Source organism: Sardina pilchardus, chromosome 3, assembly GCF_963854185.1.
Source record: "Sardina pilchardus chromosome 3, fSarPil1.1, whole genome shotgun sequence".
Classification (NCBI taxonomy): domain Eukaryota; kingdom Metazoa; phylum Chordata; class Actinopteri; order Clupeiformes; family Clupeidae; genus Sardina; species Sardina pilchardus.
The window spans coordinates 12342934-12366554 of NC_084996.1; the positions used below are offsets into that span (position 1 = coordinate 12342934).

The 23621-nt window shown below is 47.3% G+C and overlaps 1 protein-coding gene across 3 annotated transcripts; it reads right to left on the reverse strand.

Moving 5' to 3' along the window:
• Positions 1-251: 251 nt before the first annotated feature.
• Positions 252-23173, reverse strand: wizb (WIZ zinc finger b). 3 transcript variants are annotated; one of them, XM_062531886.1, is made up of 16 exons: positions 22901-23173; positions 22188-22376; positions 21839-22040; positions 20367-20451; positions 18364-18503; positions 16547-18190; positions 13943-14308; positions 12183-12329; positions 10940-11503; positions 9945-10412; positions 8805-9344; positions 6400-7014; positions 5784-5995; positions 4845-5112; positions 4397-4562; positions 252-3640 (listed from the first exon to the last, which is right to left on the reverse strand). In XM_062531886.1, exons 2-16 carry the CDS (start codon positions 22314-22316, stop codon positions 3223-3225), a joined length of 5964 nt encoding a protein of 1987 aa, XP_062387870.1. In that variant the 5' UTR covers positions 22317-22376; positions 22901-23173; the 3' UTR covers positions 252-3222. The 3 variants fall into 3 exon arrangements, with proteins under 3 accessions (XP_062387870.1, XP_062387871.1, XP_062387872.1); XM_062531887.1 differs by having other exon boundaries at positions 22188-22409; positions 22901-22919; XM_062531888.1 differs by lacking the exons at positions 20367-20451; positions 21839-22040; positions 22188-22376; positions 22901-23173 and adding an exon at positions 18608-18646.
• Positions 23174-23621: the final 448 nt, after the last annotated feature.

The following is a 23621-nucleotide window of genomic DNA, read 5'->3' on the forward strand; positions in this document are numbered from 1 at the left end:
GTTCTAGGGTAATACAAATATGTGGAATATCAATACTACTGGTCCAGTTGTACCAGTTAAGACTAAGAGATGTGCGCATTTAGATTCTGAATGGCTTTAAAATGGCTATGGCTCTTAAATGTTTTGGTTATCAAGGTCTTGCGCAAGTGCTAGATGTTTTGCACACAGCACAATACCTGCCCTTATACAGAGTTTAGTGTTTGCAGCACCAACAAATGATCAAAAGGGATTAAAGATTCAGAACACCAAGATAAGAGCAGATTTTTAGATAAATATTGATGTTTTGAGCATCTGGAGTTGATTTTCTCCCATTTTTCACAATAGAAGATACAGAACAGAAAATGTAACACAAATTTAAGAGAATGTTACTGCATGAGGCCCAGGGATAAGAGTCCTTCTGCAGTAGGACACAACAGTCAAAAGTTCACCCTATCTAACACGTTACTCTCTTCATTGCATTCTCACGAGCACCGACTTGTCATAGCTTTCAGCTTAAAAATAATAATTGATTAAAAAAGAGCACTAATCTATTTCACTGTCTATGACTTCAAACACAGAAACACATGTGACAACTGAAAACAAACAGACAGCTGAAAAGTCAAAAGTAAACTCACAATAAATGAAAATCAAAATCACATTGTCATGACTAGCTGTTAACAGAACTGCTAATGTCTAGTAATAATCTTAATCATGTCATACATTTAGTTTACACTTAACTGTATACTGTATCTATTTTTACTCCCTACGGGATTCTTAACAGTCAGAGTAACTTTGTAAATGTCAGAAACATACAGTCAATAATAGTACATATGATGTGGACCCTTTGCTTATTGCTTCAACTTACAAACATTATCTGAAGCAATGGAAAAGATGCACATGGGAGTTCATTCTGTCATCCACTGTGGTAGTGCTCGGCTAGCGTGCCTGTTTCTTTTTAAAAAACAATAACAAAAGAAAAAAAAACACTGTTGTTTCAAAAGTCTCTGTAACTGTTGTGGTGGTGGGGTCAGAGTTCAAGTGAGGTCTGGGGCAGTTTTGTGCATCTCCCACCATGTGCCAGCGGTCAGAGAGAAAGAGAGAGACAGAGAGAGAGAGAGAGAGAGAGAGAGAAAAAAGTTCCCTTTTGCTTAAAAGGCCATGCCCCCTTCAGTCCAGTCAGTCGCACACTCAGTTAAGAGTGCCATTTGCTCAGACAGGTAGAGTCCGGTGTGAACAGCTCGCAGGGGTGGGGTGTGCAAAGAGAGGCGAGAGGACAGCGTCTTTGGCACACCCGCAGGGGCCGGTGTATGCAGTACGGTGTTGCTCTTGGCATGGTTGAGTGAGAACTGGCAACAGGTGGTCTGAGTCACTTTCAAATAGCTTCCGTTTACATTACTTTATTAGTAACTGCTCATGCACGCATTCACACACACACACACACACACACACACACACACACGCGCACACACACACACACACACACACACACACACACACGCACAAACCAACAAGCATAAACACTGGCATACAGACAGACACTAAGACACACGAAACAGCAAATTAACATACATGAAGAACTGCAAAGTAACATCTGTGAATCATGTGCATTCCTCCATTCGTACATCTATGACAATTTTGGCCAAGGAAGTCTCAGGCCCATTGCATTCACACATGCAGCAAGTAAGCTTGAGGAGTTTGGCGCTCTGTCTTAAGGGCCATTCACACCAAGAACGATAACGATAACGATACCGATAACGATAGCGATGATGATGACAATAGCGATAATGATAACGGCAAGAAAGTATTGTTCACACTAATATGAATGACGACGTCCACACGTGAACTATAACAATAATGGCATGAAGGACGATATATTTGGGGATCACTTTCAGAGTGATTTTGTGAACGATAAAAAGCTGTCAGCCAATCAGAATCCATCAAAATGTTTCATACATCACATTCATCAACACCAGGAGAGACCTTCTTTGTTGTTGATCAGTGTGGAAGCTTCATTGTTAAAGTTACAGTTTTGTTTATAGCTATCATTTCTGGTGTAAATGGCCCTTTAAAAGGCTTGGGGGTGGGGGGAACTGGATGAAGGGACAAGCCCTTCAGGGCCTGGCTACCACAATGTAGGCCCAGTACCGAACCAATGCCTAACAGTATTCTTTGAGAGCGTAGACACACACAAAAAAAGAAGGTCGAACAGGAATAGCTACCACAACAAAAGTGTGGTAGAATGTTGAAATGCAAAAGGGATCCTTCACTTATGGCTACCTAAAACATTCCTCTTACATCATTAAAGTTCAAAACGACACAAAAACGTTTAGTTACTCCGACATACTAACTGACCATGAAAATGCCATATCAAATGGGATTGGGCCTGCCTTGATTTAATGTACAATTCTTGCTTTTTTAAAAAGTGCCAACGTTTTTTGTGTGCCATAATATTAATTAAGAAGGTGCAGGTGGACACTTTTGGTGGCAGTGTGCCAAAGTCAGTTCATTGTGGCACCGTTTTAAGGGGTGGGGCTTTGTGGCTTTATGTTTGTAACGTAAAAATAAGACACATTCAATTGAACGGGATTTTTATCCCTGCCACTTGGAGTGGACATTTAGGCTTTGGCCTGAAGCAAATGCTTTGCAATGATAAGGTCAACAAAGTGCTAATAAAAAAAGACACTGGCCAAAATATAAATAATGGAAAATGGAAATGCACACTGACAAGTGTTTTTACCATTGTCTTGAATAGAGAGCAACTCAGGTACTCTTCTGATTCATATACAAGCTACCAGTAGGTGGCGCTACTCTTGTGGCTGCTGGCAGCCAGTAATAGCACCAGAGAGGCATGGCAAAAGGAAGAGAGGACATCTTTACTTGGAGAGCTTATGTGAGCATGTCCGTCCGGGTGCGCTCGTACACGCATCGTTACTACACGTACAAAAAAAGTAGGAAGGCCTCTCTGCTGAAGAGCCGAGGTAGCATGAACCCCCAGCAGCTCGTGGACAACTCAAGACACCTCCGGGTCTGCTTAGGTCACCCGCTTCGTGGTCAGTGAATGGCCCACTGGTAGAAGCAGCACAAAGTCCCATTCACATGGGGTCGTGTCATGTCCGTTCTCACCTCCTCCTCCTCCTCCTCCTCCGACAGAATGATTCGTTGGTAACAGTAAGGAGACAGATGGCATTTAATACAATGATGAAGGCAAGATGAAGGCAAACGGAAATGTCTATGGCAGGTGCATTATGTGGCGGGGCTGGGAAGAGGCCTGGCCACTGTGCATGGGGTCAGCGTGGGGGTGGGGATGAGCGTGGGTGGAGACGGAGACGACGGGGTGGGGGTGGGGGTGGGGGTTGGTGTGGGTGTCTGGACAGGGGTCGGGGGAGCTGTAGCCGTCGGTGTGGGGTTGGGGGTCAGGGTAGCCGTGGTGATGGACACAGGCGCAGCAGAGGTAGCGACGGAGACCGGGGCCGAGGAGGTGGGTGTGGTCTCGGGCAAGGGTTTGGGGTTAGCGCCGGCTGCAGCGGCGGCATTGCTGGGGTCAGGGGTCGCGCTGGGCGTAGCTGGCTTGGTGTAGTTGAGATTGAGGATGTGCTGCTGCAGGTGCCGGATCCAGTCCTCTTGCACGGAGAGGGGCCCGTGGAACTCCACCTCACAAAACCTGAGAGATCCAGAGAGGGAGAGAAGGGAGACAGAATATAGAGAGACAGAGAAAGAGTTAGCTAGTCCATACACACCCTTCTCATCTCCGTACAGGCATGCAAACTGGTCAAGGGTGAAAAAGGTGAGAAGAGTGCGCGCCCCCCCCCCCCCTAAATATTTTCTCATCGGATCTGCACGAATTATGTAAGTCACCTATTTTTGATTCAAAACGGCGAATTTCGCCGAAAGATGAGGAGTTTGCATGCCTGTCCGTGAGCGTAGTTACTCATTCTGACGCACCCACCGCTAGCCTGGCTAAGCACAGGTGCCTCGAAGTTGGCCAGTTCCAATAGCCTACACTTCCCAATAGTGAACTCCAATATTGCTGTGATTTGTATAGTATATAGTTACAACGTGTAAAATTAACAGTGTGAAATTAGACAGCCATTTTGTAAGCATACAGACAGTACATACTTGGTACTATGTTCACATTCAGGCGAAGCACTGGTACTTGGGAGGAGCGATTTGCAAAGCACTTCTCCTTGGAGTTTAAAAAGTAACACTGGAGCTATTCAGGTGCTGAACGCAAATCACTCCGCCCAAGAAGGGTATACAGTACATCGACTTGTTTAAAATATGGTGAATGAGCTGTAAGTCCCAAAATGTTGCCAATGTTAACAGGAGCAATATTACTGTAACAGGAGCAAATCGACACTAAAATCTTGATACATTAAAGTCCGTGAAGGTACATGAAGTAGGATGAGATGGTACTGACCGGCACTTGAGGGAGTAGATCTTGCCCACCACTTTGACCAGTGGGGTTGAGGGGGGCTTGGGCACCAGTGCAGGGACAGTGCTGGTGCGGGGGGGTTTGGGAGGGCCAGTCTCTCTCTCTCCTGCATCTGGGTGGGACGGGTGCTTCAGGGGCCGCCGCTCAAAGCCTACACACACACACACACACACACATAATATAGAAATTTATGGACTTAAACAAAAGCAGAGACAAATATTTGCAACAATTTTTCAGTTGGTATCAGTGCAGGTATGCCGGCTTTATGTAATAAGTCCAATCCTCAATGCTACACAACTACTCTTGCACCCAAGCTTACGTGTGCATGTCAGTGTGTGCATGTGTGTGTGTGTGTGTGTGTGTGTGTGTGTGTGTGTGTGTGTGTGTGTCTTTGCGTGTGTGTGTGTGTGTGTGTGTGTATGTGCATGCGTACCTCGTGGTAAGCGGACGTTGAGCTCACTTCGGGCGACCTGTGCGTGTGGCAAGGCAGGACTGGAGACTTGAGGGCCGTGGCCGTGCTGGGAGGTCCGGTTTCCTGCTCTGACCTCAGTTGACCTCGACGAACCCCACTGACCTCCAGCGACCTCGCCGGCCCTGTTCCGACTCTGTGACAGAGATGACCACAGCGCTGAGGAAGGCTTCTGGGCTACCGGAGAGGTGTGGCCGGAGTCAGACGAGGGCGAGAGAGAGGAACTACCCCTCTGTGAACAGATAACGTGTACATGTCAGAAAACATTTAGGCTAGGATGAAAAAAAGAGTCACACAGGTGGCATAGCTAACAGACAAATGAACAGAATTCTAACTGCATGAAATACTTAAATTGTACAGACATACAGAAAGTTCTAAAAAAACGCCCACAGCAATGACTCAATTCACCATGCATAAAATACAAGAACCTTTTGCAAACAGGCAAGCGCCATCACAGAAATCCAGTAATGTTTTTCTGGACACAGTGTTTGTGGGTCTGTGGGTTAAATTGTGTCAAGCGATAAGCTTTAAGGCAGGTGGGTAAGGAGGAGAACAATCACTGATGGCAACTGAGGACTGAGTTCATGGGTTCCCACTCTAAGTCAAATGCTAAATTCCATGACTTTTCCTGACAAAAAAAATAATTTCCATGACTTGCTATATAATGAATAGTGCAATATACTGACCAGTGATTTCAGAGCACCTATGCAACTTTCAAGAATATTTTACCTTCTTAGAGGAGAGATAACTTCAAAATAAACTGTCTGCACGTTTCAATCCTTTATGCAAGTTATAATAGTCTAGCTTTCGGTCAAACGACCATCCTCAGGGCTGAGAAGGAGATGAACAAATAGGCATTGAATAAGCACAGTAGGGCTACTCAAGCAAGCAGAAGCCTCTCACCTTCTTTGAACCAGAGCGTCCACCCTGCATGTACCCACGATGCATCTCTGCCACCTTGTGCGGCCGACTGCGCATCCAGGCGCTCAGCGTCTCGATGGGCGAGCCGTTCACCGACCACTCGGTCACGCCGAACTGCCGCAGGTGAGCTCGCGCGTGACTGGCCAGGGCCTTGCGGTTCTCAAAGTAAAAGCCACACAGCTCGCAGCTGGCATCTGCAGAGATAATAACAACGAGTCGATGCTCTATTACAATCTATTCCCTGACATGGTTGGAGAGTAGACTACCAGATCTCCTCAGTGTTTTTGGTCAATCACCTGCATTGTGAAAACAGCTGACTAGGAGAGAAGTTAAAATCTGTTCAGTTTTCTGGAATGTTCTGGAATGTTTTCATATAATTTATAAATTCAACAGGGGTAATGCACAGTGATGGACTGAGTCAGATTATTGCACAGAGGCTAATTTACGTCTGTAGCTGCTTAAAACACACACACACACACACACACACACACACACACACACAGAGGGACCTTTACTCTCTGCAACCTTGGGACGGCTGAGGAGAAGGAGGAGGGCAGAGGGTGAGAGGATGAGCATAATATTCAAATCCATGCCTTACCCAAGTGGCCTACCCCATGCTTGTCTGGCGACGTCTTCCCCTTGAAGGAGAAGTCCTGCGGAGGCGGCGAGAAGGCTTTCGCCTGGGGCCCCTGGTGGCTCCCCCTCTCCTGGGCCGGCCGCTGGCCGTCCTCCCTCGCCTTGCCCTGCTGGGCCACGGCCGCGAAGAACCTCCCCGCCGGCAGGGGCCCCGAGACGCTGGCCAGTCCCGAGATGCCGTGCTTGTGCAGCCTGGGCTGCCCCGGGTGCAGCAGGTTGAGGGGGGGCTTGCGGGAGAACCGGTGCGGCTGCTGGGGCTGGAGGCCCTCCCAGGTGGGGCTGCTGCCGGGACGGGGCTCCTTCTTGACCCCAGCACCGGAGGGGGAGCTGTGAAGGGGTCGGGCGGGGGAGGAAGAGGAGGAGGAGGAGGAGCCGCCCTGCTGCTGCTGCTGCTGCTGTTGTTTGCGCATGAGCTCGCGGAGCGTGTCGATGGGCGAGCCGTTGACAGACCACTCGGTGATGCCCATCTGGCGCAGGTGGGAGCGGGCGTGGCTGGAGAGGCCCTTGCGGTTCTCGAAGTACTCGCCGCAGAACTCGCAGCGGATGTCCCGCGTGGGCTCCGAGTCATGAGCCAGACCTGAGGAGAGGAGAGGAGAGGAGAGGAGAGGAGAGGAGAGGAGAGGAGAGGAGAAGAGAAGAGAAGAGAAGAGAAGAGAAGAGAAGAGAAGAGAAGAGAAGAGAAGAGAAGAGAAGAGAAGAGAAGAGAAGAGAAGAGAAGGGAAGGGAAGAGAAGAGAAGAGAAGAGAAGAGAAGAGAAGAGAAGAGAAGAGAAGAGAAGGGAAAGGAAGAGAAGAGAAGAGAAGAGAAGAGAAAAGCGAAGAGAAAAGCGAAGAGAATACAAGGGGACAGTCAGAATGGAGGGAGGCAGAAGGACAAAGCAGATTAGATGGATGGACATGTGGGGGAATGCGTTAACAGCCGTGTGACCATACCACCGTGGTTCATACCACGATGTTAAAGTCATGGTTCAGCACAGTAAGCCTTGAAGTACTGCTTGCCTAGTAACATTCTCTGACAATATTGCTGATGCTAAACACATATAAGCAGAATTTTGAAATAGTGTCAAATGTTTTTGCCATTAATTAACTCAACTGATATATGATCCACCAATTAAAATGTTTGTGTTGCAACTTGAATTTGACACATGGTCCACACGCAAAAAAAAACCCCTACTGTTGATTGATTACTGTTTAAGACCGCATTTGGTACATTCAGTACAAATCTGTATAGAACCTATGAACCTGTCCTGTGCCTATATGTACGTGTAGCTTTACAGCAACAGCCGATGTTACGCATAACTCATTTATCATCCCTACTGTTTCTACTAGGGATGGCGACAACTACAAATTTTCTTGACCGACCACCGAGGCTCATTAGCCGGTTGAAACCGGTTAACCGATTCGTTTAAAATAAATTATGCTATTTGAAATAACAGCCACGCAATTTCCCAACTCTCATCTCTCTGTCCCACGCTCATACACACAGCCCCGGCGCCGCCCTTTCACTCACGTCACTTTTTAAAATCCTATAGCGCCAAACATGAGTCCTGCAAACCAAGGAGCTTGTAAGTGGAGGACAAATGGTTCCTTTGCTCCGAAAATGGTTTGGGTACAAGGTGATCGCGTTGCAAATAAAGGCGTTAGTCTAGCGTTAGAAGCTCATTTGAAGCTGAAATGGCCGCGGCTCACTTATGAAAATGACAGCTCCGAAGAGACGCAGCTTAGTTTGAGGAAGTGCTAACAATAACGAAAGATGATCATTACCTTATCTGTTACCATTGATGACCCTTCCTGAAATGTAGATGTAATGTCTTTCCAAATCTAAGCCCATCTTATGCGGAAAGTTGCCTAGACTGCAACACGATAAAACCCAATGGATAAAACAGCGCACTTCCAGATTGCAAAAGACGCACCGGCCACCGCTGTGACCTCGTGCCAAATGTTTTTATTGGTTTATTACGTAGCGTAGCCTACAAGCAGACGAGTTATGAAACATTGAGTGTGAGAGATAATTTGTTAACTTCACGCAAAAAAGATCTTCTTGGAATGAGAGGGCTAGCTGTAGGAGCGTTTAGTCCACTGTCTTTAGCCTAATTTAAAGATGGCTCTTTTTTTTTTTTTAACCGACTAGCGACAACTTTGGTCGGCTAACGTGGATACGGTCAACCATCGGTCAAACAGTCACCGGTTAACATCCCTAGTTTCTACATCACTTAGATGATTCAAAACATTATGTTCCAGTAAAGCATCTGTATTTTGATAACCCCAAATGAAGGGTTCCATATGTGTTTCATAACCTATGGCAGCCACACCTCTGAGTGTAGCCCAGAGAGAGTAAGCAGGCCCCTGGCCAGACGTGCAGACTCACTCATGCTGATGGGGTGCAGGCTGTCTGAGCTGACCCAGCTGGGGCCCAGACGCTCCATGGCGAAGCCCCCCGCGCCTCCACCCTCTCCACCGTCCAGAGCGCCACTCGGCGGGGTGACCTCCAGCTGGACGGGCTCGGGCTTGGGCTTGAGCGGGGAGGCGGAGCTGGGGGCGGCGGAGGGGCTGGCGGAGGCCCTGGAGGCCGAGGCGGAGGGCTCCATCCTGCGGGCGGTGGGCTGGTGGTGTCCCGGCGGGTGGGTGAAGGGGAACGGGAGGCGCCTGAGGAGCCCGGCCGGGGGGGAGGGGAGGGAGAGCCGCGGGGGCCCCGGGCTGGGCGAGGAGCGCGGGGACTTGAGGGGCAGAGCGCAGGGCAGGCCGCGTCGTGTGATGATCTCGCGGAGCGTGTCGATGGGCGAGCCGTTGACCGACCACTCGGTGATGCCCATCTGGCGCAGGTGGGAGCGGGCGTGGCTCGAGAGGCCCTTGCGGTTCTCGAAGTACTCGCCGCAGAACTCACAACCCACCTCTTTCTGTGGTTCAGCTGGAGAGAGGGAGACACAAATAAAAAATGTACACACTTGGTAACATAGCTATTTAAAATATAATGTGCTTGTATCAAGACCATTCACTTAATTAAGCAACTGTAATAGGGTAACATCGTCTCACCGCAAGGTATACCACTACAAATCATTATACCTCACCACTAGGTCTCATCTCAACTCTTACTGAATTATTGATGATAATTTATGGTCACCTACGCTATACTATTGTATACTATTTATTATGTATGTGTATGTTATGGACCAATGTCTGCAATAAAGCTTTATATATTGTTACACATTATACAGAGGCAAGCAAGTAGTGGCATTATCAAAGAGACCCTATGCAACTTTCTGCAGGAGACGATCACTCTTTGTTTACATCTGGAAGTCTGAGACGAAGAACCACGCTTGCAATTTATATATTTAAATATAGCCTAAACATTTATAAATATACACGCTAAAGCTGTCGGGGAAGCTCTGCAGAGAAAATGCAAGCATAAAACGAGCGAAAACGAACAACAAAACCGAAACCAGAGATGAAATCGCCAATCCTGCATAGTTCCTCTTTAAGGGGCTTTAGGAGGCCGGGAGTACAGTACCTTGGGAGTAGGGCGTCAGCTCCCCACCACTCAGGCGGAAGACTTGCTGTGGGGAAGCGCGGGCCTTTTTGCTGGGCGGCCCAAACAGGGTGGAGGTAGTTTTGGGGCCCGCCCTGCCGCCCCCCGCGCTGGCTTTGAACAGGAGCGGGGAGGCGTGGGACGAGGCCAGCAGCGGCCGCTTGGAGGAGGAGGAGGAGGGGGGAGAGGAGACGGAGGAGATGGGGAAGGAGACCAGGCTGCGGAGGTCCTCGATGCCGGCCGAGGGGGAGAGGTTGGCCACCCGGCGCTTGAAGTCGTCGGTGAGGATAAGGCGGTTGAGCAGGTCGATGGGCGAGCCCTTGGACTCGGAGTACTCCACGCCAAAGTGGCGCAGGTGGGCGCGCGCGTGACTCGACAGGCCCTTGCGAGTCTCGAACCACGCGCCACATAACTGGCACACAATGTCCTTGTTGGGGTCGGGCTCCATCGCTAGACAGGGGAAGAGAGGAAAGAGAGAAGATAGAGTAAAATCAGGACTGATGGTGAATAACTGATAGGCATGTCTATCTATGTCAAAACACAATAATCTTCTGTGTACTAGGTGGTAGAGGTGGTGGTAGCATAGTGGCTAAGGCGCTGGGCTAGCATGCAGTAGCCTGATATGTTGTAGGTTCAATTCCCGACTTCCACCGTTGTGCCCTTGAGCAAGGCACTTAACCCCTAGTATGGCCCTGTAATGTAATTGACATATGTAAGTCACCTTGGATAAAAGCATCTGCTAAAAGAATAATATGCAAGTGTACTGAAATGTAAATGGCAACAGAATTAGGTATTAGACAAATGAGTACCCCCTCAGTGCTAAATGGGTACTCTGTATGTTGACAACAAATGAAAAGGGGGAATTCCTACACTGTGCTACTTTCGCTACATGACTAACAAGGGAAGAGAGGGGAAAAGGTCTTGAAGTGTAAGACCAACAGTATGGTCTTTTTATGCTCTAATAGTCTTTTACTTACTGAGGTTGAGGGGGGCGTCCGTCTCCTGTGGAGCCCAGTAGGGCTTAGAGGGAGGAAGGGGGGGAGCGAGGATGGTCTTGCCCATGCCACCCCTGCCATCCAGGGAGCGCAGCGGAGACGACACCGGGAGCAGCGAGGAGATGGGAGCCTTCCTCAGCACCGGCGACGGGGAGCGGGACCTGACGAACGGCGAAGGGGGCATGGAGCCGGCCGGAGATGGGATGGAGGGTGAAGGGGGCAGTTGAACCGCGGACGCCAGAATGGGAGGGGGTTTGACATCCTCCTCCTCCTCTTCTTCTTCCTCCTCCACACGCCTCTCCTGCTTCTCCTGGCGAGGGGGGCTGGGGGTGGACATGTGTCGTGGGGACCTCTTGGACTGGGGGGGTGACTGGGGGGGTGAGTGGGGCAGCGAACGCTCCTTGGCGATCTGGTAGAGGAGGTCGATGGGAGCGCCGCTGCTCTCCGACACACCCACGCCGAGCTGACGCAGGTGAGAGCGTGCGTGGCTCGACAGGCCCCGCCTCGTCTCGAACAGGGCTCCGCAAACCTTGCACTTCAGCACACCTGTGCGCGGAGGGAGGAGAGGCATGTGAAGGATAAGAAAGATAGATACTCCCAATGCTACTGCTAAAAGCACTCAACACTGGTAACAACCAGTAGATTTGGTAAAAAAACACATTGAGCTAACACCACACTAGCGTAAATTACATTTTCTTGTCCATGTTTCTGAAATTCACCATAACACTGTCATTATCATGACAATCCAAGTCACACTTGGAAATAATGCCTGCCCAAATAAAGAGAGACAACACACAATAAACATTTCATGCACTGAAAATTCAACAAATGAATCACTCTGGTGAAGAACTACATAAAGGTAAATAGTAAGTTTTACTAGTAATAGCATACAGGATTATTGATAATGGTGGGATGGTATTTTTTACACTGAAATTAAAAAACTGTCCACTAGAGAGAGCTATTACTGTCTGCAGACAGGAATCTGGTTCAGACGAAACGGAAAACTTGGCTGGGGTTAGTTTCAAGACAGCGAGCCCAACTGTAACACCAAGCGAAGACAGAAGTCTGTTTGGGAATTGTTCACAACAGCATGCACCTGATAATGGGACAAGACTGCACTTGTTCCACTTTCATATTGTCATGGGCCAGAGCCAGGTCATGAAGACTAGCTCTCCATCCTCCCATTCTGTTCTCTAGAGGAAAGGAAACCTGCACTGCTCCTCACCCTTGCTGTCGGCACCTTCTCTCGGAGAGCGGTTCTCTGACTCCAGGGGTGAGAGCCTCTCAGCAGGACTGGGAGCCATGCCATCTAGCACAGGCATATCATCTTCATCTTCCTCATCCTCATCCTCCTTCTGCTGCTGTTCCTCCCCTGAGAGAGAGAGAGAGAGAGAGAGAGAGAGAGAGAGAGAGAGAGAGAGAGAGAGGGGATTTAAAATAATATTGCTAATCTTTGAAGAAGAGGTCAGGACTAATAAATCATAAAACCAGACAGGAATCCAATTATGGTAACTGAATAATTACCAAGTAATTAACAGATAATTGAGATGTAATAACTGAAACTGTATAAAGGGACTTACAAGTTTTTACAAGTGGGATATGTACACTTCTATGCAAAAACATTTATGAGTTTGTAATACCTTTTTTAAACAACCAATGCAAAAATCAGCTCAACTTTACTTGCCTGAATTCAATGCAATACCAACGTAACATGTTAATTACAAAAGTTGGCGCATTGTCAAAGATGAACAAAATGTGCGAGCGAGTGGGCGTTTTTGTTGCTGTCATTAGATCGCATTGCGCTCCCACACGTCTACTGTTTGTGTGGAGTCAGCGGTCTAAACACAACAAAGTATCATTTTACAATCTAATTAACTGAAAACATTTATTAAAATATCTACATATTACTTCGGCAGAAAGAAGGCGAACTTTTACAATGCAAGATAACCACATACATGGTATGAACATTTATGGAAAATGAATGAAAATGGGAGGGGGAGGAGGGGGCATCCTTCAAAACTTTATTCAGGCAGACTACAGTCTGAGTGCTCCATTTTCCAACTATGTAAAATGATGCTCAAAGCGCTATTTCAAGACCCTGAGGTAAAATGGCGTTACTACAGGTAACATAGAAATCACACCATAGCCAACAGAAAACGCTCAAATCGACGTTTTTACATGAAACAAGAAAATGCCTTTGATGACATAATATTCTCAAACAATAGTTATAATTTCCAAAACTATTTACAAAAAAGCGTGCGCTCACGCCACTCACGCATGAAACAGGCTCCGTCGCATTGAGTTCAGCAGTCATGTCAATGATGCAAGCCAGACAGACAGTAATTCAAATGGTCTCATATGGCTTGATTTTTGATGACTGTTGTGTCTGGTTCTCTGCGCTCTCATAACGGGACATGCAATCTTACGGGAATGCTGTGATGAACAAAAAGAACACTTCCCGTGCACGAACGCACAGCAGATAAATTACGCGGCACTCACCACTCCGCAGATGCAGAGCATCGGACTCCCGCCTGCACGAATCCGACAATTTTTCCACTATTGTTTGTATATGCGGAGAGGTGGAAGCAGCCATTTTGCCCCGTACAAATGCACCGCCGAACTAAGGCGTGACCAATCGAGCAAAGGCGGAGACCCAGTCAAAAACCACTTCATTACATTAAGGGCATTGGGGCATCTTACAGATCTATCCACATGCATCACACACAGAAAACTCAGCTATAGAGCAAATTAAGCCACAAAGCCTAGTTTTCTTTATCCCTATAAGTGATGAATGATGCCATTTAGATAACCTGAAAGAGAATAAAGTTATCCAGCAGAAGTAGGAGTTGTCCAAATTACCAACTAAAGTTTAGGATGATAGCCCTGTATTTTCAACTGACCCAGCTTGTCACGGGCAGTTAAGATACAGGACTCTTCAGGTCTTAAACTGACCAGCTCTAACAAAATGCCTGGTGGTGCACTCACCCTCTCGGTCGCAGACACTATGTTTCTTCCGAGGTAGAGGTGATGATTGTTTTGGCTCATCATCACTATCCTCTTCCATCTTATGTCCAGCCGAGACTGGTTTGTCTGCCTCAGAGGTGAGATCTGCGTCCATCTCCTCCCCAGAAGTTGGGGAGCGAGGTGGGGCTGTAGGTAAGACAAGGTCCGGCCTGCTGGAGAAAAGCTCGCGGAGGATGTGGATGGGGGAGACGGTCACCTCCCAGTTGGTGATGCCAAAGTCACGCAGGTGGGCACGCGCATGGCTGGACAGTCCAGCTCTGGTGTCGAAGCCGGCACTGCAGAACTCACATCGCATCACGCTGAAGGTATCTGGGTCGAAGTTGGCAACTATAGTCATTGAGTAGCAGTGAAGAAAAGACAGAGAGGCTTCAAGGTCATTAAAGTTGAGATTTTGTCAGCTAACAGAACAGAAGTCCTCTTTGTAAAGTTCTAAGAAGTGAAAGTGGAAGGAATGTGTAAACTCAAAATATATTATCTGATAAATCCAGGAGGATAGACTGGTTGCAGCACCTCAACAAACTGGCCAACTGAATAACACATGTATTCCTAATTCTATTTTGTTCTGTTTTATTGTACTACTAAACGGTTCAAATATATGTATTTTGCAACAACACCCAGAGAGTTTGATTCCTGACCCAAACATTTCTATTCCCACAGAACTGACCGCACACAAATCAAGTCTAACTCACCAAACTTGCCCCTCCTGCACAACATATACAGTAAACCCACACTTTAATAAGGCATACTAAATCTACAGCTTGCATATACATTTTAAATTCACTCTTTTCATAGTCACAACTTTCTCCACCCCTATACTCTACAACTTGCATTAATAAAGTATTTATGAGTGCTATTTCTGCTAGCCAGAAATAGAGTTTCCTTCAGCAAAGATTCTTCACCTTTCTTCTTCTTTTTCTGGTAGGAAAATTTTTTCTCAATGGCATTGACTTCCTCGGGGGAAATGAAATGACGCACGTTGTAGCTGACGCCCACTCTGTTGAGGTGTCCTCTGACATGATTGGCCAATCCAATGCCATTGTGGAACCGCTCTGGGCAATAAGGGCACTTCCTCTCCATGTTCTTCATTGGCCCTCCATCGTCATCGTCATCATCATCATCATCATCGTTATCATCATCATCATCATCATTGTCATCATCAGACAAAGGCTCATTCAGGAACCGCGTAACATTGCCTTCAGCTTCACTACCATACTCATCCTCCTCTTTTTCATTCTCTAGTTTAATGCCAGTGATCTTCTCCATGCTGTCAGTAGTTTCCCAGTTATCTGGTTCCTGCTTCAATTTTCTCTGTTTGGGGGATGAGAGATCAATGGGGGGCTGCTGTGTGGATGGGCCATCTGTCAGGTAAGAATAGGAGGCGATATATAAGTTGGCAGCCTCAAGCCTTGTGGGGTCTCAAGACACAGCAGCTCAACTTGGGTCTGAACAGCACCAGGTCGACGTGCTATGTTCGCCGAGCCAATCATTTCAGAAGGACTTATCAGGAATTCTTAAGATGAGTTGTATAATAATAGTTGGCCTTGCAAAATCACAGCAGACACTGGGCTTCAAGACCCCAGTAATTCAGGGTCTACTACTTTAGAAACATTATATGTACACAACATACAGTGGCATGAGGCAATGTGGATGAGTCACACAGAATCATAGAGCCCTCTAGCACCATCAGACAGACTATAGTTACTAGATTATTACAATCCCAAATGGTAGACATGCAGTACCTCACACATGGGGAGATAAGTCATAACATCTACTCTATGACCTCAACAGCTCTACCTGTGGCTCACTCACCCAGTGTTTTGCTTCGCTCCCCAAAACCGGGGTACGAGAGGGGAGTTTGAGAGTCAAGGAAGAGGGACTCAATGAGGACCAGGGGCACCATGTGTTTGAGCTGAACCTGCTGCCCTTCTGTCGCCCCCTGCAGGCTGGCTGAGAAACTGCATTTCAGCTGCTTGGCCGCAGCGCGCACCTCCACAGGGTCTGCAGGGGAAGGGGGGGGCGACTGGGTTCAGTTACAACGAAGAGACGTGGGAATGCTCCTTATCTACAACCCCGTAGACAAAGACTAAGCCATGTGGGTAGACTGTGAATGCTGGAAAAGAGGCCAATGCAGCTCAATAAGCCCGCGCTTATTACTGACCACCTACAACAAGATAGATATGATGAAAAAAAAGGCATCCATCTACCCTTAAGCCACAGCAGGGGGGTTCAAAAGCCATGCCTTAAATTGCTTAGTTTTGGCAAATGTCTGACAAACACTTGTGACAAATTTCAGGACACGTTTCCCATGAGCACATGTGCTGAAATTTATGGAGGTCAATAATATCCTGTAATATTATTGACGCATGACTATGTCTTGAAATGTGACAATGACCTCAGACAAAATGGGGTGGCTTCCACTGTTATCAAACCAAAAAGCAGCGATACCAGCAACAGAGCAGTGCACTATTGCAGTCATGCCACATCAGAACCTTATATCATTGCATCTGCTGAGGGACCATGTGCGGCCAGAGGGGACCTGGTGGTGTATGAAATAATCAGCCTTACCTTTGCTGTTGTCCACGCTGGGTCCAGCCGAGGCCTCTGGAATACTTTGAGTCCTCTTCAAGGGTTGGTCTTTTATGTCCACCTGTCTCTGTTCCTGGTCTGCCATGTCAGAGGCGTTGTCCTCTCTGGCCAAGGACTGCCCTGGTCTGCTGCTGCTTCCCTTCCTCCCCCGAGATGACCTCCGATTCCCAATGCTCTTGAATGCCACCTCCCTCTTTGGCGGCGGCGGCTCCGTCTCTGGAGTTTCTGGCTCCGTCTCCTCCGCTGGCGTCGCCTGGTGGGAGCGATCCTCCGTGGCTAACGTTGCCTCGTTAGCAACGAGGGCATCAGCCGCTTCTTGGCTCGGCCCCGCTTGCGGAGGAGTCTGCCTGGGCACAGTGGGCTTCTCCAGAGGGTCGACGGCGAGAACTTGAGGAGTGACGGCAGGATCATCGGCAGGCTCCGCATGCAGGCCTGGCTCTGCATGCAGGCCTGGCTCCTTTTGCCCCTCCATCTCTGCGGCGCTGGCCTGCGACGAGTGAGCTGGACAAAGGTGCTCGCAGAGCCCAGGGCCGCTAGATTCCTGCACAGAGTGCTGATCGCGGGACAGTGCGGTGGCCAGGCCCGAGGGCCGGGCGCCAGGGGACTGGGTTGTCTCTGCCGAGGAAAGTTTTGGCTGGAGGCGCGGGGAGCAGCGCAGCATGCCAGCTCTCTTTCGAGGAGCATGTGCTTTGGCATGGTCGGCGAGCTCCTGGGGAATGTCCGTGCTGAAGTTGCATTTCAGACAAACAAACTGGTGGCAGACGGGAGTGGGCTTTTTGCCTCTGGGCTCCGTCACCCTGACACGTCCCCCCCCGCTCCGTTCCCCCGGCTTTTTCCCGCTCTCGTTGAGCTTGCTGATCTCCTCCAGGATCTTACAGCGAGACTCGCGGTGCCGCCTCTGGTGGTTCGTCAGCGCTAACCTGTCCTCCAGCAGCTGCCCGCACTCCTTGCACTCTAAGCGAGAGGCCTTGCCTCGCCAGCTACCGGCGCCCTTGCCCCCTCGCCCCTCCCTCTGGCTGTGCTCTCCCATGTGGTCCCGAAGGTGGCACTTCTTCTTGAAGTAAATGCTACATTCCACGCAGGTGAAAATCTCTGGGCAAATGTCTTGGTTTGGCTCCTGTGGCGTCTCACTTTTCAGCGTTGGCTCTTTCCTCTCGGCCTCCTCCTCCTCCTCTTCCTCATCCCCGTCTTTGTTGTCTTCTTCTTCTTCTTCTTCTTCTTCTTCGTCTGCTTCTTCCTCCTCCTTAAAATCAAAGACTCCACTGTTAGGAACTACAGTTCCGCACTCCTTCGGTCTGAGGACGGCGGCCCTCGATTTCCGGCCAGAACCTGGCACTGAACGCTGCTGCCAGCTGCCCAGACCAGAGAAAGGCCTCAGCAGGGCCCGTTTCCTCCTCCGCCGCTCCACAAAGGTGCAGTGTGCCCAGGGGGCCGGCGGAGGGCTCTCAGGGTCCGAGTCCCCAGGGAAGGTGTACACGTCCTTCTCTGCGCCCATATCTTTAGCTTTTTGCTGATCATCCGTAGCCTCCTCCTTGGAGCAGCCCCCCTTTGGTTTTACTTTTGATTTTTTGGGCACAAATGTCTCTTTTTCTCTGGATACATTCTCAGCTTCACCATCTGACACTGTAGATCAAAGAATAGAGGGCTATTTTGAAATGTTGCCATTTGAATTCCAAGTCATTTATCAAAACGGATCTGCATAAATTAGTTATGTATAGCAGCATGGATTTTAAGATGGCACGTCGTTAACAACTAGCTCTCCAAATAATGAGTTACATTAGAAAAGAATATCTTACATTTTGGTTCTGTGGAGAGCATTCTCTTTGACCCCTCCTTCTGTGTGTTGACCACTTGGTCCTGGATAGGCATGAGTAAGTCTTTCTCAGGGAGTGCAAGCTTAGGTTTCTCTGGTGTTTGGCAACTCTCTTGGACTATTCTGTAGATATAAATGTAATAGTATATGTTCAACACTGCGAGCTTAGAGTGTGAAATTAAATGCACTATATTGCCAAAAGCATTGGGTCATTTGCCTTGACTCACATTTTTAATCCATAGGTTTTACGAGTGTGTTTATGAACATTTTTGGCCATTCTTTCATAAGCGTATTTGTGAGGTCACACACTGATGACTGGCTCTCAGTCTCCACTCTAATTCATCCCAAAGGTGTTGTATCGGGTTGAGGTGAGGGCTCTGTGCAGGCAAGTTCATCCACACTAAACTCTGTCATCCATTTCTTTATGGACCTTGCGTTGTGCACTGGTGCACAGTCCTGTTGAAACAGGAATGGGCCATCCCCAAACTGTTCCCACAAAGTTGGGAGCATGGAATCGTCCAAAACCTCTTGGTTAATGCTGAAGCATTCAGCGCTCATTTCACTGGAACTAAGGAGCCATGCCCAGCTCTGGGATGACCCCTTCCTGTTCCAACATGACTGTGCACCAGTGCACAAAGCAAGGAAGAGTTGAAGCTATTATAGCTGCAAAGGGTGGACCGACATCATATTAAACCCTATGGATTAAGAATGGGATGTCAGTTCATATGCAAGTCAAGGCATGTGACCCAATACTTTGGGCAGTATGGTGTATATCAACATACACTATATCTGAACAAGGACATTCATTCATTTACCCCTCCTGGCTTGGATTCTATGAGTGACATGCATGTGCTATTTATCACGTCATGCTATAATCATGACATGTCACTCATCCCTGTTGCCGCATGTGCTTAAACTGTACTCTGATACCCAGCTTATCACATATGACATACAGTACTGCATCACCTCACATATCTTAAAGGTGCAGTCAGCAATCGTACGCAACTTCAAGCCCATCAAATTTTACGTCATATTCAGCAATCATCTCCTCGTGACTGTTAATTGCCTATTCCGTGCGTGCACTGTGACAAAAAAAAATGTCTCCTGTTCGTAGCACAGGGTCTGAAAGCTGGAAACAAACAAAGTGGCCTATCCCTCAAACAAAAAACAAAACCTTCCGTGGAATTTCTCTGGGAATATTGAAGGTAAGGGTGAGCTGCCTCTCTGGCATGTTAAAGAGTCACTTCACCCCATAACTCCACCCACTTCACATTTCTGAAAACGGCTTTCAAAATGGGCGAGACGTTCTGAAATTTGGAGAGAGAGTGCAGCACTGCTGCAACCAATCAACCATCGTGATTTCGTGTCAATCTGGGAATGAGTGCTGCAGACATGGCTTATCACAGGTAGGCTAATCAGGGCAGCAGGTGTTAGGGCGTTTCAGTCCTAATTTGTAACGACCCGGTGACGTAGTGTCGGACTAGAAGTGCAGGACAACGTCAGCATTCCAATAGTATTTTGGACCAACATGCCATGGCATGTTTTCAAACTGTAGTATGCGCGAGAGAGCAATATCTCCAATACAAAATCAGACGAAATGTTACTTTTGTCGAGAAACACGATTTTTGTCAATATTAACCCTGGTAATAGTACAGTTCACCACTTATGAGTATTTCCAATCAATCAACAGCTCAAAAAACCTATTTTAGGGTGCAGTGACCCTTTAAGTTTGGTCCTTAGCTAAAATACAATGTACGTTGTTATGGACAAAAGTGTCCGCCAATCAATTGAAATATCAACGCAATCACAAACAAACGCGACCTCCTGCGCAGATCACTGAATGCACCTTTAAGGTTCAGTCATAACAAACCACCATTCCAAATCTTTGTGTACGTACGCCACCTCCAGGTCTAACCAGTCTCTCTGTTTGCCTGGCTGCTGCCCTCTTTACCCTGTGACCCTCTACGACCCTGCCTGACTTCTCACCTGTCTGGCTCACATCCCGAGGTGGGTGATCCGGGACTGTGGGCGGCGAGACCATGAGGGTTACAAAAGTGCTGTAGCTCCTCCTCTGGAACACACCCCCACCGCGGCACAGAAAACAAGAGACAGGACAGAGAGCACGCATGTCACTTCATACAGGAAGCATCAACAGCTCACTGGAATAAAAACCCTCAAGTGACACAGGGACAGAGTTAAAGGGATGCTAAAGAGATGCTAAAGCGTTATTACGTATTTAGGTATGCCATGGATGGCTAATATGAAAAATATTGTAATACTGTAATATGGGAAATATTGTAATACTGTAATAGCATAGTAACAAAAGGCATGTGTGCAACTAAGACTGTGTTAAAGAGTTGAGTAGACAGCATAATTATTTTTCTTTCTGTCTAGTCACAAAATATCTTTCCTGTTCCCTTTTCAATACAGAACACCAATAAACAATTCTTGTCTGACTTAAGCAGCACATTCCTTCTCTTTTGCCTCTGTTTGCTCTTGAAAATCAGGATCGACAAAATTATGGGAAAAAAGCAAATTCAGTTCAGTGAGAGTTCTGGTATGTTGTCATAAAACTTTATTACAGAAATTCCAAATGAATTAAGGTTGTGCAATACAGTGTCTTCATAACAATCTAGCCTGAGCTGGGCTGCACCATGCCAAATGCCATCCCACCCTTGCCCGCAGGGAAAGTCATATCATTTCACCAATATTTATGGCCTATACGGATGACACTACCATTTCTAATGTACTGTAAATCTGGTTAGACACTTTGAAAACAATGTGGCATAGTTCATTAGTTCATAGTACATCATTATGCACGCAATATTGTGTTCACCCGTTCATCAACAAATATTTGTCAAGTTAGAGAGCAATGCTGACCAGCTACAAATGAAGGCATCTGCATTAGTCTTAGGAAGGCAAATGAAGAGGGTCAGGTTAAGAATATCCATTTGGAGTGTCATGTGTTTCCAAAACTCTTCTACCATATTTGTGTGCAGAGAAAGCAATGAAAGTTAATCTGTGTATTATGTGACCACTGACTCTGCTGCTTAGATTTATGTTAAGTCAGCCAAACCGAGCCATTCTGTTTTGGGTGCTGATAAGAGGATTTTATTTTGCAGTCAATGCAGTTTTACACTGTGTGTATAAAACATGATGAATTTATTTCCTTCTGGTGATAAACCAGAGAAGCCACCCACAGCCAGGATTGAACATGTTCTTTACACTGTCACTGTTCAAATGTATTTTTACCCATTTCACCTGGGTATGTATGTATGGACTATGGTACTGGATATGATTGACACAGTTCAAATTCAGTTCAAACGACTCATCTTGCCATGTAAAATCTCCATGGTATGCTGTGACCTTACTCTCCTCTCCATTTTTATGCACTTCATGAATGAGCTTATGAGTAGTGGGGGGGGGGGGCAGATATACTATTGCATTCAGCAGCTTACCGTCTTGTGTCTCTTTCTCCGAGTCCGAGTCCCAGGTCAAGGAGGAGGGAAAGGCTGAGGACTTGGACCTCCTCTGTGCACTCCTCCCGGACCCGGCCTTGGCAAGCAGGCCCTGTGCACCCTCTGAGTCCCGGTCTCCATTCTTGTTCAGCAGGTGCACACCACATGAGAACTCGTCCTTCTCATCTGAGGAACAGGGACCCTAGGTGGCACCGTGCAAATAAAACATAAAGATCTCTTAACTAAGCCAGACTATTTTTCATGGGTTTAGATAGTGTTAATACAAACAATGGGTTCATTGGCTATTTGTCGATAGGCTATTAATTAAGCGTAATGCACGTCTGTTTACCTGTAAGGTGCGGTTTAGGGGTGTGAGCGATGTCGAGTCCTGTGCACTGACCGTAGGCAGAGACCCCTGATTGGTCCCTAAGGTGCGCGGATGATCACCAGAGGGGTGTGTACCCCCTCCAGATTCCATGGTTGCCTTGTGCACAGCGTTGCTGGAGCGTCCTCTATTACATTGTGCAGAGTGTATCCACTGCCGCAAGAAATACACAGAACCTCAACTTCCCTGCCAATTAAATACAAATGTGAAAGCTTGGATACAACAGAGGTGGGGCTCAAACGGTTCAAAACGTAAACACTATTCTATGTCTCTAGATTATATTCCACCAGACAAGACAAGAGTTCAGAAACTTATTTTTAAAAACAGCGTTTGCAGTGTGCGTAAATTCATCTGCATCACGCTTGTCTTACTGCATCTGCGGGTTGCAATTTGGGACGGTCTGACCCAATTTGAGCTGTCTGCAGATGAAAAAGCAGTCTCTACTGTCTTAAATGACAAAAATGTAACCCGAAAGATAATTCCATATTTCAACATATGACACTGTTACCACATGCATGTTACTTAGCTTTACAGTGGAGATGGATCTTTTTATTGTGACAACCTTAGCAAAAGACTGATTGGAAACGATGCAGTCGTAACCGGTTTTCATGTCTAAGCCGTAGGCACTCCAGACTTAATTTCCCTGGAGACGGTATTTTGCAAATAACGTTACTCACGGTATTCGGCCTGGTTGGCAGGATTGGTGTAACCTCAACCCGCGCTCTTCATGCTTTATTTCTGTCGAAGCAGTGTACTCTTACGGCTGGCACATGTGTCTCGTTGTGTCGCCGTATAATCCTGATCACGTCGGAGATCACATTGGAATGCAGTTTTGACTGTAAATCTTTTGTAGTGGCCAAATTCAGGACTCCATGTTGTTTGCCTGGTAGGGACGCCACGGCTGCGCAAGTGACGTAGGTGAGGAGGGGTAGAGAGTTTAGCAGAAGGACGACTTGTTTCAGCAGAATGGGGACGAAACTTGAAAGTCTCTTTGGTGTAGGTCTTTTTAAATGGACCCGTCAGCCCATTTATAAACCATCCCATAGTCGTTTTAAATTATTCTCCCAGTTTTACAGAATTTACCACCTACTGCCACCATGTCAGTAATGAGCCTCAACTGGAAACCAGAAGAATTGTCCTTGAAAGAACTGGACTTTATTTAAAAAAAGAAGCTCCTGAAAGAGGTGGAGGTAAGGTTTGTCATCATACCCTGTTAAACCTACGATGCAATGTGATAATTCGTGTTAGAAGGTTTAGTGTTAGCCTATTTACTTTTTTTAATATGCTTTATGTTATGATAGATATATAGAGTCTTTATTGTCCTATAACGATATTCTTCTTCACACATCAATACATTCCATAAAAGAGATAGCAGCATTTGATGTTCACATCACATAT

Coding starts and splice junctions, on each gene's coding strand:
- wizb (XM_062531886.1), bottom strand. CDS start 22,316: ATGGAATCTGGAGGGGGTACACACCCCTCTGGTGATCATCCGCGCACC. Junction 9,345..9,944: donor GCTGACGCCCTACTCCCAAG/GTACTGTACTCC, acceptor CCCTCTCTCCAG/CTGAACCACAGAAAGAGGTG. Junction 5,996..6,399: donor GCATGGGGTAGGCCACTTGG/GTAAGGCATGGA, acceptor TTATCTCTGCAG/ATGCCAGCTGCGAGCTGTGT.